This window comes from Protomyctophum parallelum (genome assembly GCF_964188405.1).
Source record: "Protomyctophum parallelum genome assembly, chromosome: 13".
Taxonomy (NCBI): Eukaryota; Metazoa; Chordata; class Actinopteri; order Myctophiformes; family Myctophidae; genus Protomyctophum; species Protomyctophum parallelum.
The window spans coordinates 12093565-12107518 of record NC_139708.1 but is presented as its reverse complement, the minus strand read 5'-3'; the positions used below and the strand labels follow the sequence as shown (position 1 = coordinate 12107518).

Below are 13954 nucleotides of genomic sequence, written 5' to 3'. Positions count from 1 at the left end.
CACGCACCTATAGGTGTAAACTTGCATGGTATAATCCAGTTACTGGTTCGAAACCACAAAGTAAGCTCCTTCTCATCCCGAGAATGCACTATGGCTATCTAGGCGCAGCTAGCTAACACAGGGCTATTCTGTCACTGCTTCAGCACCGGCTTATATTCGGCGCTTATGTGACCATAAGGGCCCGGACCTTATTGAGGAGCTGCAGCGACCGGCTTTCAGGCTCCCCAGGCATCGGCAGCGGGCAATGCTATTGATGCCCTTTGGTGAGGCGCCGTCTGTGGCAGCCCCAGGCCAAGCTGCGATAGGAGGACAAGCTCCCCCACGCTGCCTATTGAGCCATCGGCCATGTTTGGCCAAAAGGCCAGTGCTTTGCTACAGCATCCCAAGGAGGCTGTGGAGGTGCACAGGAGGTGCAGGAATGCTCCGGCAAGGCCATGAGTAGCCTGCCTCGGTCACCCCTCAGGCTGTGCAACCCCAGTCAGGTTTGGCAGTTCCAGGGACCTACGGGTCCGGTTACAGGCCAACCGGCAGGGTATGGCTAAAATGTGCTCGGCGGGCTAAGCCCATCCCTCAGTCCTGACAGTTAAGACCCCAGACCCCACCCGCTGTCTCTCGGGACAGCGGTTGTCCTGGAAGACAATTCAGGTGGACCCCTGGGTGGGTTCCACTATGTCTTCGGGAGGGTGGGGTGCTGCTTACAGCACTCCTGGCAAGGAAGGGCTGAGGGTCTTACAGGCCATCCTCCAAGGCGACTGGCTTGCCATGCTCGACCGGGGATGTTTATTCTCAGATCCCGGGTCTGACGCACTGACCGGCTTGTCTTAGATGACAGAACCTTCGAGTCCCGTGTCCTCCCATTCGGCATATGTGTAGCCCCCCGATTGGACATAGTCCTTGGCGGGAGGGCCTTTGCATCCTAAATTGGATAACTGAATGGTGTGTGCTCGCTCAGAGGTGCAGTGCCACAACAACGTGGCCAGGCACCTGCAGCACTTTGGGTACCTAGGCCGGCACCTCAACAAGAGGCCTTGCAGGTGTCAACTCTCACAGTCCGCAGCGCTCCTCGGCATGTGTTAGAGGGCAAAGCAGGGACTCTGTCCCTTGCTCTAGTGAGTCGGGCCACCCTCAGGTTCCCTCATAGTCACCCAGTTGGTCCTCATACCGTTCATCCCTCACACAATAGGCCAGCAGTCCCTCCTCGGGGAGTGGTACTGTCTGCCTTACGGCATGAGCCAATTAAGCCCCGTGGAGACTTGGGCTGCAATGGCTTCTCACAGCATTCTTGCTGTTAGCACTGCAGTGTCAGCCACAAGAATGTCCCTGTCAGTGAGGGGTGCTGCCGCTTCCTACATGGCAATGCTTAGGTGTTGTCGCCATCAATCCCTGCATTTTGCCCTACGGCCTGATCGGAGTGTGAGCCAGTCAGTCTATTGATTTTCACCCTTCCCACCCTCCTAAGCAGGGTGGTGAAGCAGGGTAAATGGGCCTAACTGTCTTAGGCAGATAGTCTCCAAGACTGGACTTCACTCATTGGCTTGTGAAACAATCCAGCAGGCATATAGGTGGGCAGGCAGGCCAGCCCCAACGGGAACATGTGCACATTCCACACAGGGCCTCGCTGCCGCATGGGCTGATCGGTGGGACAGCCTCTTGATTGACGCTGTCAGCATTTATCAGGTTCTACCATTATGTGGTATCAGTGTTGCAGCCAGCACACTTCTCACTGGGTGTGTGCTTAGCTCTGCAGCATAAACGCGATGGGAACTATGCACAAAGACGAAGGCCATCCACTTTTTACTTGTAAAACTGTGATGTGACATAAGGATCATTCCAGTTCGGAGAACAGGGCTTCAACAGTCAGCTGACCGAGTGTTCGGCAGGCTGACTTGAGCGGGAGCGCAGGCCCTGCAGACTGCAGTAACCTCGTTACAAAGAAAAGAAGAGCATTTCCTGAAGGGTGCCCTGAGGCCCAGAGGAGCTCAGGTTATGGACCCAATCAGGCCCATCTGGGGTTAGTTCTGGAGGCTCTACGACCTTTAGTCAGTGAGCGTGACCAGGGCTCGACGCTTAGCATTTTTCTAGTAGCACTAGAAAAATCTAGTAGCACACAAATTATTTTAGGAGCACGATGAAAAATGATGTATTTTTAAGGGGCGCTAGCCCCTCCTATATACAGCCTTTGTCCCCACACATCTCAAAATGAGCCATTGACAATCAACAGAGAAATTACATCAAAATTCTGCTAAATATGACATAAATTAAACACCATTGACATTTAAGGGAAAATGTATGTCATATGTAAACGAGCAAATCAGCTAACCAATCACAGGCAACAGGCATTCTGATTGGCCAGTATGAGATGATATCTGATGATGTATGATGACAAGAGCGCCCCTCACTTAACATGGGTGTGATTTTTCTTTAATGAAGTGATATGAGGTAGGGGTGGAAAATAATATGTCAAAATATTATATCACTATCTTTTCAGCAATTATCACAAAATAGTGATATTCATCATGATATCATTGTTATGTTTGTTTTCATATAATCTATATAATCAATTTGTTTTATGCTAATACTATCCGTTTTTATCCTTCTGTTTTCTATCATGTTAGTGTGACATTCAGACAGTGCAGAGGCTGCTCGATGGTGAATTAGTATTGTAACATTCTCCTTGGCTTTGACTGACTGACTGATATTAATACGGTAATCCAGCCAGTTCGGTCATTCGCATTATCATTTATGCTGGGCACACGCTTTTGTAAGCAAACGCTAAGCAAGGGTTGTTTTTGATTATCAATCCGTCCACTCCATGTGTGTGTGTGTGTGTGTGTGTGTGTGTGCGCGCGTGCGTGCACGGCTGCACGCTGTTTCACCCGCGTTTGGTTAAAAGTAAGTTACGTTTGAACTTTGAGCATTACAAACAGACTTTGCAAATAACGTGTCGCCGTGTCGGGGTCCAATAAATTCCTTCTGACTCTGTGCTATCATGCTAATGCTATCCCGCTCTGACTTATTTTCTGACTGCCACTGCTGACAGACAGAAAGCAGTGACAGTGCTCCGCTCCGTGGAGCAGCAACACAGTGAGGGGAGGGGCGGTGGGAGCAAAGGGACAGATCTACAAATGAACACCGCATTGAGCCTCGACACGTTGTTAGCTTGTAGCTCTTCTCTTTTTGGCGAACGACACCGCCGTTCAGAAATATAAATGTAGGTATAGAACCGCGACTATAGAATGTGCACTTGCTGTAGACAGAGACTTGTCTTTATCAATGGTCAAATCCTGTAGTCGCACCTGTGCGACAAATTTAATTTTACAAGTCGCACGGTGATATTTTTAGTCGCAAATGCGAGTACCTAGTCGCACTGTCGAGCCCTGAGCGTGACATGCTCAAGACAGCAGTCTTGTCGGCGTCACATCTGCAAGGAGAAATGGGGGAGTTGCGGGCTCTGTCAATCCATAATGACCTCTGCAGGCCTATGCCGGATGATGGTATAGTCTTATGCCCCAAACCGGCCTTTCTCCCCAATGTTCACAAAAGGGCACGTCTCAATCAGGTGATTGAGCTCTGTCCTACCATCGTCATACAGACAGTCGACGTACAGAGAAGGAGTCGGTCCCCACTCTGCCCTATTGGAGCATTAGATTCGTATGCCAGGGCCACACAAGGCCCACAAAGTAACGAACCAGCTCTTTGAGTGCTTCAAGTGAGAGTGCATGGAGAGGTTATCCAGCACACAAACAGGTAGGAGTACCAGTGCCGCCTGGAGGGCAGGCACACTCCACCTGGGGACGCTGTGGAAAGGTACGTCTCTGACAGACCTGCACAGCGGCGACATAGCCTACTCCGTCTAATGTACATTCACCCGGTTATACCGGCTGAACATGCAGCGTTCGCTCCCTTCGGGGAGTTGGTCTCGCATGCTACTCAGCGGTGGGTGTCATTGTCACCTTCACCAGTCAAGCCAACCTTGCGTCTGGTGGGCTGGCTTGGGCGGCCCTTCACCCCTGTGGTCTCTGGCCTTAGCGTCTTGCGGGGCCGGGCTCTGGGTGGCGCCTAGCGCCTGAGCATTTGGCGGCGGATAGCGTCTGGCTGTCCGGCCGTTCCAGGGGTTGTAAATACATTACATTGAACATACATGATAAATCATTCCAAATTCAGTATGTGCTGGGTCGGAGCCCACTGGTGTTGTCTTTGGGGTTCTGGGACTGCTTCGCTTCCTCACAAGGTGTCTTACAGAGTTCCCCATACATATGAAATATGTTGGGTGGAGAGATAGTCCTCTGATACGATAGAGAACGTGTGGTTACTTTGTAACCTATGTTCTCTGAGTGAAGAGACTATCTCTCCACCTCGATGTCGCTCAGAAGCGGTGTCGATCAAGTAAACCAGTGTAATCACGCACACCTGGGCCTTATATACCTGTGCGTGCCAGTACAACTGGTGTGTCTTAAAGAGATATCCACGTCACAAGTGAGGTGGGGACATTCCCCATACATATGAAATATGTTGGGTGGAGAGATAGTCTCTTCACTCAGAGAACATAGGTTACAAAGTAACCACACATTCTCTCCTCTCCTCTCCTCTCCTCTCCTCTCCTCTCCTCTCCTCTCCTCTCCTCTCCTCTCCTCTCCTCTCCTCTCCTCTCCTCTCCTCTCCTCTCCTCTCCTCTCCTCTCCTCTCCTCTCCTCTCCTCTCCTCTCCTCTCCTCTCCTCTGGTTCTAGTCACCGAGGGTGAGATCTCCTTGAAGTTGGAGGTCAGCCCAGAGATGGCTCCACTGTTGGAGGTGCTGGTATACGCTGTCCTCCCCAGTGAGAAGATCATCGCTCACCATGCAGAATTCACCACAGAGAAATGCTTCTCTAATGAGGTCAGTTCAAGTCTGGCAGTTTTCTATCATCTGGTCACTCTGAAGGACGCGGGGCCAGAATACAGTAAAGTTTAATTAAATTACCGGTAGGCCTGTTGACTGTGAAATGTACATTGGTCAACTATATGGATAGTGAAGGAAAGGATATGCTACGGACCTATAGGCCATTCCTATACCCAAGGCTACATGGATAGTGCAAATTAAAAACTGATAAGCAAGACCAATACCAATACTAAAGGGCACAAGGAAAAATGACATACTAGTGCTGCCCGATAGAAACCTTGTATCTCCATATTTTTTTCTTTTTTTTCCCCCCTTTACATTTTTCACTATGCCCTACTAGTAACCTAGCTACTTCTTAGAACAGGGTATGCACAAAGTATCCAAAATAGCTAGGGATGTCCCAATCACGTTGTTTTGCTTCCGGTCCGATTCCGATCATTAGATTTTGAGCATCTGCCGATACCGATTTTTCGGGACAACCCTAAAAATAGCTGATAAAACAGTAGTCTCACCGTGAGCTGTATCGCCAAATTGTTCCTATATTTGATACATTCTGAACATAAAATCAGTTAAATCTGAATGTAAGTTTTATACATATTTTTTTAATGAAAATATCAAGAAGAGAAAATATAGATGTATTAGTCAGGTTGACCCAAGCAAATAGCTTGGATGTGAGTGGGGGCTAACAGCGTTACTCATCACAAAGTCAAAGGTGATGTTCTTTTTTTTTTGTTGGCGTGATGTCAGGTGTATCTGGCGTTCTCTCCGTCCACGGCCACCCCGGGAGAACAGAGCACACTGCTGGTGTCGGCTGCGGCAGGCTCGCTGTGTGGGGTCAGTGCCGTCGACCAGAGTGTGCTCGTCAAGGAGCCAGGCAAACAGCTGCATGCAGACAAGGTGCGACTATAGAGTTACCAGTATAAAGGATAGAGAGTGGACCGTCACCTGCTATTCATTTAAATGGAAGTTGTTCAGTGGCGTTTTGAAGCGGCGCTGGAAGAAAGTGCTCGCATTAGTTTTTCCACTCACACATTTCAACCTCATATAACCGGAGTCCCAATACTAGTGTAATTTATGTTTTGTGTTATTGTGGGGAAAGCTTTCGCTGTTGCGTTGTCAGCTTGTCGATCTGCTATTGCCTTCCTCACAATACGGATGCTGCAGGGTTTAAGTGGTTTTAAGACCACGATGTACAAGTAAAAGTCTGATAGGCCTAAAGAATTTAGTTGAATTAAAGCACAAACATATTTGGCATTACAATCTAATGTAAAGTATCAAAAGTAAAGGTATAGTCATGATGTAAAATGTCCCCTGATGGAAGGTCTTTGAACAGCCTGTAGGTTGACAGTCTAATAACTATATGTCCTTTTTTCGTTACATTGGACTCAGCTAACCTAGTGGTGCATGCATTGAATTGAAATGCAAATGTTTTTATATATATATATATATATATATATATATATATATATATATATATATATATATATATACATACATACATGTATTACATATTATTTATTTATGTATTTATGTATTTATTTATTTATTTATTTATTTATTTATTTATTTATTTATGTAATTGTTTGTTTGTTTGTTTGTTTGTTTATTTATTTAGCTATGCTCTTTTCTTTAATTAGATATTTAACCTGTTACCAGTCATGAGAGGAAATATACCATTTTTACTTGACGATGGAGAGCGATGTGATGAAATCGAGCATGATTACGAAGTGTTTAAGGTATCTCTCAAAAAAACATTACAATGATATTTATTTATTTTCTTTATAGAAAGCAGCAACCATTTATGCAATCTTTTATTGACAGTAAAGACTTCCTGGGGAATTCGGTTCATGCAGTTTGGAAGCCTGTGTGTGTGTGTGTGTGTGTGTGTGTGTGTGTGTGTGTGTGTGTGTGTGTGTGCGCGCGTGTGCGTGTGCGTGTGCGCGTGCGCGTGCGTGCGTGCGTGCATGGGGGGGGGGGGGGGGGGGGGGTTGTGGGTGTGTTTCAAGGCAGCTGTGCCACAATTGTCATTTATAAATTGTCAAGCGGATACATGTTTGCTTTTCATTGTATTATTGTTTGAATTGCTACTTTAGGATAATAATTTTCTATATGACATATATTCTAGGATCTGGGACTGAAGATGGTAACAAATTTGATCAGGTTATGCACCGCACGTGCAGGACTTGATGGAATTGTAGGAGAATCAGCCCCAGAACTGGACCTACGCTGTGGGTATACTATACTATTATACTATATGTTCAGTCCGCCCTCTATAGAGGGTCGCAGTCCCTCCCCCTTTCAGAATGACGAGTGGCCCAGGAAATGAATCCCAATGCATTTTTCCCAAAGCATTTCTAAACGTATTTATTTAAAGACCTTTTAAGCGTCGTACGAAGCCAACTCTTGTCGTGACAAATCATGACAACACACAATATTTCGGACCAAACAAATAATTACAAAGAAGAAAAACAACAAAAAAAAGTGTTGTAACCTGCCGTTTTTGTTTGGCCCGAAAGATTTTGTGTGTTGTCATGATTTGTCACGACAAGAGTTGGCTTCATACGACGCTTAAAAGGTCTTTAAATAAATACGTTTTGAAATGCCTATGGAAAAATGCATTGGGATTCATTTCCTGGGCCACTCGTTGTTCTGAAAGGGGGAGGGACTGCGACGCTCACTTTATAACTCTATGCTATATAGTATATAGCATAGAGTTAAGTATAGAGGGCGGACTGCCCCGCCCCCTGTAATTAATTTCAATGGAAGTTGCTCAGTGGCGTTTTGAAGCAACCGGAAGTGCTTTGTTAAACCCCCGCAGCTGCACGGGGTTTCCTCGCGCTAAATGCAGGAGCCCGCCTGCAGTTCCAGCTCTGACCACTAGGTCGCGCGGCTTCAACGTTGGCCAGCCTTTATTTTTATTTTTATATATATATCTTTTTTTTATCCCACGATTTTGTAACCCATTTTTCACCCCTGTGTCAATCATCTAATGTGATCCTGGGCTCTACACACCATCCACCAACCTAGTCCCCATATATGGGTGACAAGGGGAGAGCAACGGACTTGAACTCATGCTTCCTTCATGCCCGAGTGTCCAGGTTGCTCCTTTACACCTGACAGGGGGGGAGTTTCCCTGGTTGGACGTATAGCGCGTGGAAGGAACACGTTATTCCAACCAGTTCCTTTCCCCTCCATCAGGCGCCCCGGCTGGCCAGGGGGAGGCAGTTTAGTGACCACTGCATGTTTTTTGTGAGGGTACCTACCCTAGGGGACACGGGGAGAACATGCAAACTCCACACAGAAAGGCCCTTTCACCAACCCCGCCTTTGGGTATGGGCACTGATGACGCGGAGGAGGAAACACGCCGCCAGCACCCACAGCTCCCCGAGCGGGAATCGAACCCACGACCTTCTAGCTGTGAGGCGACAGCACTACCAACTGTGCCACCGTGCCCCCAGCCTTTCTGGGGGCTTGGTATATAGCAGTGAATTACACTTACTCAGTTACATTTGCTTTAGTCCGTTTTTGAGAGTATTTATAATGAAACATGCTTTACACTTTAAATCAATATTGTAAACAAGTCTCATGCATCAGCTATACAACAATCTGTTGTGACCGTGTGAGTGAAGCCTTAGGCCTCACTCACACCTATACATCTAGCATACAATAATGTTGCATGGTAGATGTAAACAAAGGGTAAGTGTCATGGCCGCCCCAATGCATTTCCAATGGAAGTCACATGGTTTGACACAACATTTTTGTTGTACGGCTTTTTGACTGCCCCCCTCCCCCTCATACAACAAAAATGTTGTGTCAAACCATGTGACTTCCATTGTAAATGCATTGCGAGCTAGCAACAGTCAACAAGTCTCATCAGCTATATACATCAATCTGTTGTGAAGGTGTGAGTCAGGCCTTAGGCCTGAATTATACCTATACAACAATGTTGCATGCAAGATGTAAGCAAGTTGTAAGTGTCATGGCCGCCCCAATGCATTTCCAATGGAAGTCACATGGTTTGACACATTTTGTTTGATGGCTTTGTTGTGCCCCCCTCTCCCGCATCAAACAAAAATGTTGTGTCAAACCATGTGACTTCCATTGGAAATGTACATGACACTTACAACTTGTTTACATCTACCATGCAACATTGTTGTATGCTAGATGTATAGGTGTAATTGAGGCCTTACCAAGCATGAAGTCAGCTCATTGCAGTGTGCTGTCGTAGTTTTAATGGGAACTACCCATAGATCCGAAGTCCCGTTAGTCCGAACATGCACTGCTCCCGTGCTTGCGGTTAGGTTTAGGTTTGCTCCCGTGCTTGCGGTTAGGTTTAGGTTAGGGTTAGAGATAGGGATAGTAATTTCGGAACAATGAACCTTCTGACTAATGACACGGCACCGTTTTAATTATGTGAAAAATATGTTGTTTTTCAGATTCAGATCAAATTCAGATTCAATCGCGGCAATCGGTTCCTGATGGGTATGGGTATGGGTATGGGGATGGTATCTGGAGTTCTCCACTTCCACCACCCATACAAACAATACGCACCTTCTTCCCAGAGACATGGATATGGGAGCTGGTGGAGATGGGGTGAGTGTGACATCAAAAAAGTACTCATGTATGTATGTATTTGGTTAAAATGGGTAGGGTTTAAAAAAAGGCAAAAGCATGCTCTGTTGCACTGGCCTAAAAGTGGGTCCTTTAAAACTGCTTCAACTTCTGAGATGTATGTATGTATGTATGTATTTGGTTAAAATGGGTAGGGTTTAAAAAAGGCAAGAGCTTGCTCTGGTGCACTGGCCTAAAAGTGGGTCCTTAAAAACTGCTAAAACTTCTGAAATGTATGTATGTAGGTATGTATGTGTGTATGTATTTTAAAAGGGGGGCTTTTTTGTAAAAATCCCTGCCCGCAATACCTTCAATATTTAAAAAAAAATCACACCTGTGTGAACCGAGTGGTGCAACTCCCCTCTCTCCTCCCTCCTCTCTCTCTCTCTCTCTCTCTCTCTCTCTCTCTCTCTCCTCCGTCAGATTAGCTTTATTATGGATATCAATCCGCGTCGCTGAGAACTATTATTATTTTGGGTCGGCCTTTTCTTCTTTAGCGTACCTAGACCGGATCGCGCATGCGAGCTGCCGTCCACGGGGGTCGGCCTTTCCTTCTTTAGCGTATCTAGACCGGATCGCGCATGCGCGCTGCCGTCCACCTCCCATTATACAGGCAGACTAAAAGCTTCAATAAGTCCTAATCTACGGATCTCTCCATGGTTTGGTCAATTAGCGAGATGTTCGGAGGTCTTCGCTGATTATCCGGTGGTCTAGATGGAAACATTGGTGCTTTCTAGAGCAAGGATGGCTATATTTTAGCTCGCTAGCATTGACGCTATTTATTTAGCACAAGATGTGATATGTTTCTGTGCTGCGTGCGCAGCCTCTCCAATTTCACGCCATTGCTGGTTTCACGCATGCGCACACCACTCGTGCTCATGATACAAACGGATATTGCTGGTTATAGGAGTGGTTGCACCATTCAAAAATGGGGTTACCAGTGAAGGCCAAACTGCCTAGTCACTGGGGACTATGCAAGGCAGAGGCGTCCACCCCCCTGAGTCCAAGTTAGACTAGACCGCATGTATGTATGTGTGTGTGTGTGTGTGTGTGTGTGTGTGTGTGTGTGTGTGTGTGTGTGTGTGTGTGTGTGTGTGTGTGTGTGTGTGTGTGTGTGTGTGTTTGTGTGTGTGTGTGTATGTATGTATGTACCATATGTAACGCATGTACCGTATATATGTATGTATGTATGTATGTAACGATACATTTTAAAAGCGATACACGATACATGGTTGACGATACGATACAAGACACATGGACGATATTGGTTCATTATTTATGACGATACGATACGATATGATTCAAGATTTGAAATTGATACAGTAGCTATTTAGCAAATAGATAAAATGTGTGTGAAAAGAATAGTGCAGGTTATATACGGGAAACATTTATTATTATGGATATAATAAGTAAACAGTGATTATCTGGCAAATAGATGGACATTGTATTTGAACACATGGACAAACCCACGCCTTGACATGAACACAGAGAATACACACATTTATCGATAGACAAAGTGCAGCGATATGGAATGGAAAAGTAATTAAACTCCTCTTTTTCTCCTTAAAATTGCTAAATACAATGTAAGTACTTAGTATTAATACAATTGATTTGATTGATTGCATTGCAAAACGATACGATACAAGGGATGTCCCGATACACTTTTTTAATTTCCGATCCGATCCCGATACCAAATACAGATACCAGAGAATAATAAATGTAATAATAAAAAAGAAAGATATTTCTTATTTTGAAGTCCACCGACGGGAATAGTGTTTATAGCTATCTCGCTATATATCTCGTGTTGTGTTTATAGCAGACTTCTCACTCAAATGTGCACTTGCAGTTTGGGCAACTCCAAAGCAAACTCCACATGTCCCAACATTTTATTTACCTGCCATAGTGTGAACCCCTTACCCCTGTGTTGGATCGGTGGTTAGACTGGCATATTTGCAGATACCGATATGACCCGATATGACCAAATAAGGGCTGATCAGACACTTTGGAAGAGGCCCGGAAGTAGGCAGAGTTATTTCTAAAATGGCGTATATTGTGCATACTGCATAGAGCCGTGTGTCTTATGTTCATCATTGTTCCACCCAGGGACTCAGGGATGGAGGACATGCCCCTCACCGTGCCAGACACCATCACCACATGGGAGACGGAGGCTTTCTGTTTGTCTCCGACAAGTGGCTTCGGTCTGGCTCCTCCCATGGAGCTCCGAGTGTTCAAACCGTTCTTCCTGGATCTCAGTCTGCCGTACTCCATCATTAGAGGGGAGAGCTTTGTCCTGAAGGCTACCGTCTTCAACTACCAGTCTAGCTGCATCATGGTAATCCATTAGTCAGTCAGTCAGTCAGTCAGTCAGTCAGTCAGTCAGTCAGTCAGTCAGTCAGTCAGTCAGTCAGTCAGTCAGTCAGTCAGTCAGTCAGTCAGTCAGTCAGTCAGTCAGTCTGTCTGTCTGTCTGTCTGTCTGTCTGTCTGTAATCCCCTTAGTGGTGGCATATTGTCTCTTCCCCATGCAGTTGAGTGTGACTCCGAGGCCCTCGTCAGATTACACACTCTCACTCGTCCCCGGCGAGAAGTACTCCGCCTGCCTCTGTGCCGACGGACACAAGACCTTCCACTGGACTCTGGATGTTTCTGTCCTAGGTGAGAAGACGTGTAGTCTGCCTCAAGGGGTTATCAAAGTGTGGCCGGGGAGGTTTAATGGGTTAATATACATACAATGAACGTGTTGCTGGGTGTTCCTTCTTCCACTGTTGACACATGTAGGTGTTGTCAATGTGTCTGTGAGTGCCGAGGCGGTGACGTCGTCTGACGCATCGTGTGTCAGCCAGGTGGTCAGCTTTCCCGAGAGAGGTCACGTTGATGGAATCACGCGCTCTCTGATAGTCAAGGTAGGCATTTGGTATTCAGTGCACGTACCGCGACATATTCTGTCACGATCCTGCAGCCGGGCATTTAGACAGGACGTTACAATTAGAAACTAGAGAACAATTATTCATGCAGCCACATCATGTGCATGTGTAAACAGAGTAATTACGTTGTGCCAATGCGTGAATTGAATGAATGTTCTGCCTTTTCAGGCAGAGGGAATAGAGAAGGTTAAGACTGACAGCTGGCTGCTGTGTCCAGAAGGTAACTGTGGATTTTATTTTTATTTTATTTTCATTATGCCAATTGATTCCTCCCCACATACAGTACATGTCTGTGTTGTCAGTGCTGTTGTAGCCTAGGAAACCCAGACGTTTTTATTTCCAGTGCTGTTGTATCCTACTGGCTCACCTGCCAGTGAGGAGCCCGCACCAGGACGACATGGAGCCTTCGTCCTACTACTCTCCCGCTCAACATTGCCCACAGACAGGTGTCCAGTATAGGAGAACATGCAATGACCAGTATCTCTCTCTCTCCCTCTGTCTAGGAGAGACCTTGACGAAGGAAATCAAGCTACAACTCCATGATTGTGTCCAGGATTTTGTGATTTGGGGATCTGTCCATTCTTCTGTATCCGTCCTGGGTAAAGACACAATTTAGCCTTTAGATCTTTTGGATTGAGTACTTGACAACTTTCTTTCTCCCACAATGTCCTCTTCTCAGCATCCTGTAGCTGTCTCTTCTATGCTTTGCTAATGCCTGTTTCTCACCTACACAGACCTATTAAATTCTCTCTCTCTCTCTCTCTCTCTCTCTCTCTCTCTCTCTCTCTCTCTCTCTCTCTCTCTCTCTCTCTCTCTCTCTCTCTCTCTCTCTCTCTCTCTCTCTCTCTCTCTCTCTCTCTCTCTCTCTCTCTCTCTCTCTCACAACAGGAGACATCCTGGGTCGTGTCATGATGAACCTGAGTGGACTGCTCCGGATGCCGTACGGCTGTGGGGAACAGAGCATGGCACGCTTGGCTCCCAACATCTACATCTACCTGTACCTGAAGAACACAGAGCAGCTGACAGCCGCCGTCGACTACAAGGTCACTCAGTTCCTGAAGAGAGGCGAGTCAAAAACCGCCCTGCCTCCGGATCGTTTTAATCTATTTAGAGTTCTCTTCAACTTGCTTCCATGGATAAACGTGTCAGCAATCCACCTTTAACATTATGGAGACTGTACTCCTGTTATGCACCATCCAACACTGTGTCTTTGTCATGACTTTGTACTAACCATGAGGTGAATGCAAACACAGGCTTCCAGAGGCTACAATACTTCAGGTACAGAGATGGTTCCTACACAACGTTTGGAACTGGACAAGGGAACACGTGGTGAGGATATGTTATAAGAACTTTCTAAAGCCCTCTCGTGTGTGGGCACTCAGGGGAATATATACTTGCTGTCCGGAAGAAACCACCTAACTCCACTTTTTAGGTTTTGATAGTTTTTTCATGAATCAGTGCTATTGAACACCCTTTACGTCTGTAAGTATTAGAAAGTGCTTGGACAAAAAACAGATGTTTTCACATTTCCGGGAAGAATTACAT

At 46.2% G+C, this 13954-nt stretch overlaps 1 protein-coding gene across 1 annotated transcript in view; it reads left to right on the top strand.

Moving 5' to 3' along the window:
- Positions 1–13954, top strand: part of LOC310868482 (alpha-2-macroglobulin-like) — a gene marked incomplete at both ends in the record, with an annotated part of 35918 nt that overhangs the window by 13580 nt on the left and 8384 nt on the right. Inside the window, 9 exons of the mRNA XM_083778939.1 lie at positions 4729–4874; positions 5625–5751; positions 9314–9470; positions 11592–11820; positions 12014–12140; positions 12264–12388; positions 12578–12629; positions 12913–13008; positions 13298–13474. Of these exons, the coding sequence (XP_083635065.1) occupies positions 4729–4874; positions 5625–5751; positions 9314–9470; positions 11592–11820; positions 12014–12140; positions 12264–12388; positions 12578–12629; positions 12913–13008; positions 13298–13474 (1236 nt within the window). The remainder of the gene's footprint in view (positions 1–4728; positions 4875–5624; positions 5752–9313; positions 9471–11591; positions 11821–12013; positions 12141–12263; positions 12389–12577; positions 12630–12912; positions 13009–13297; positions 13475–13954) is intronic.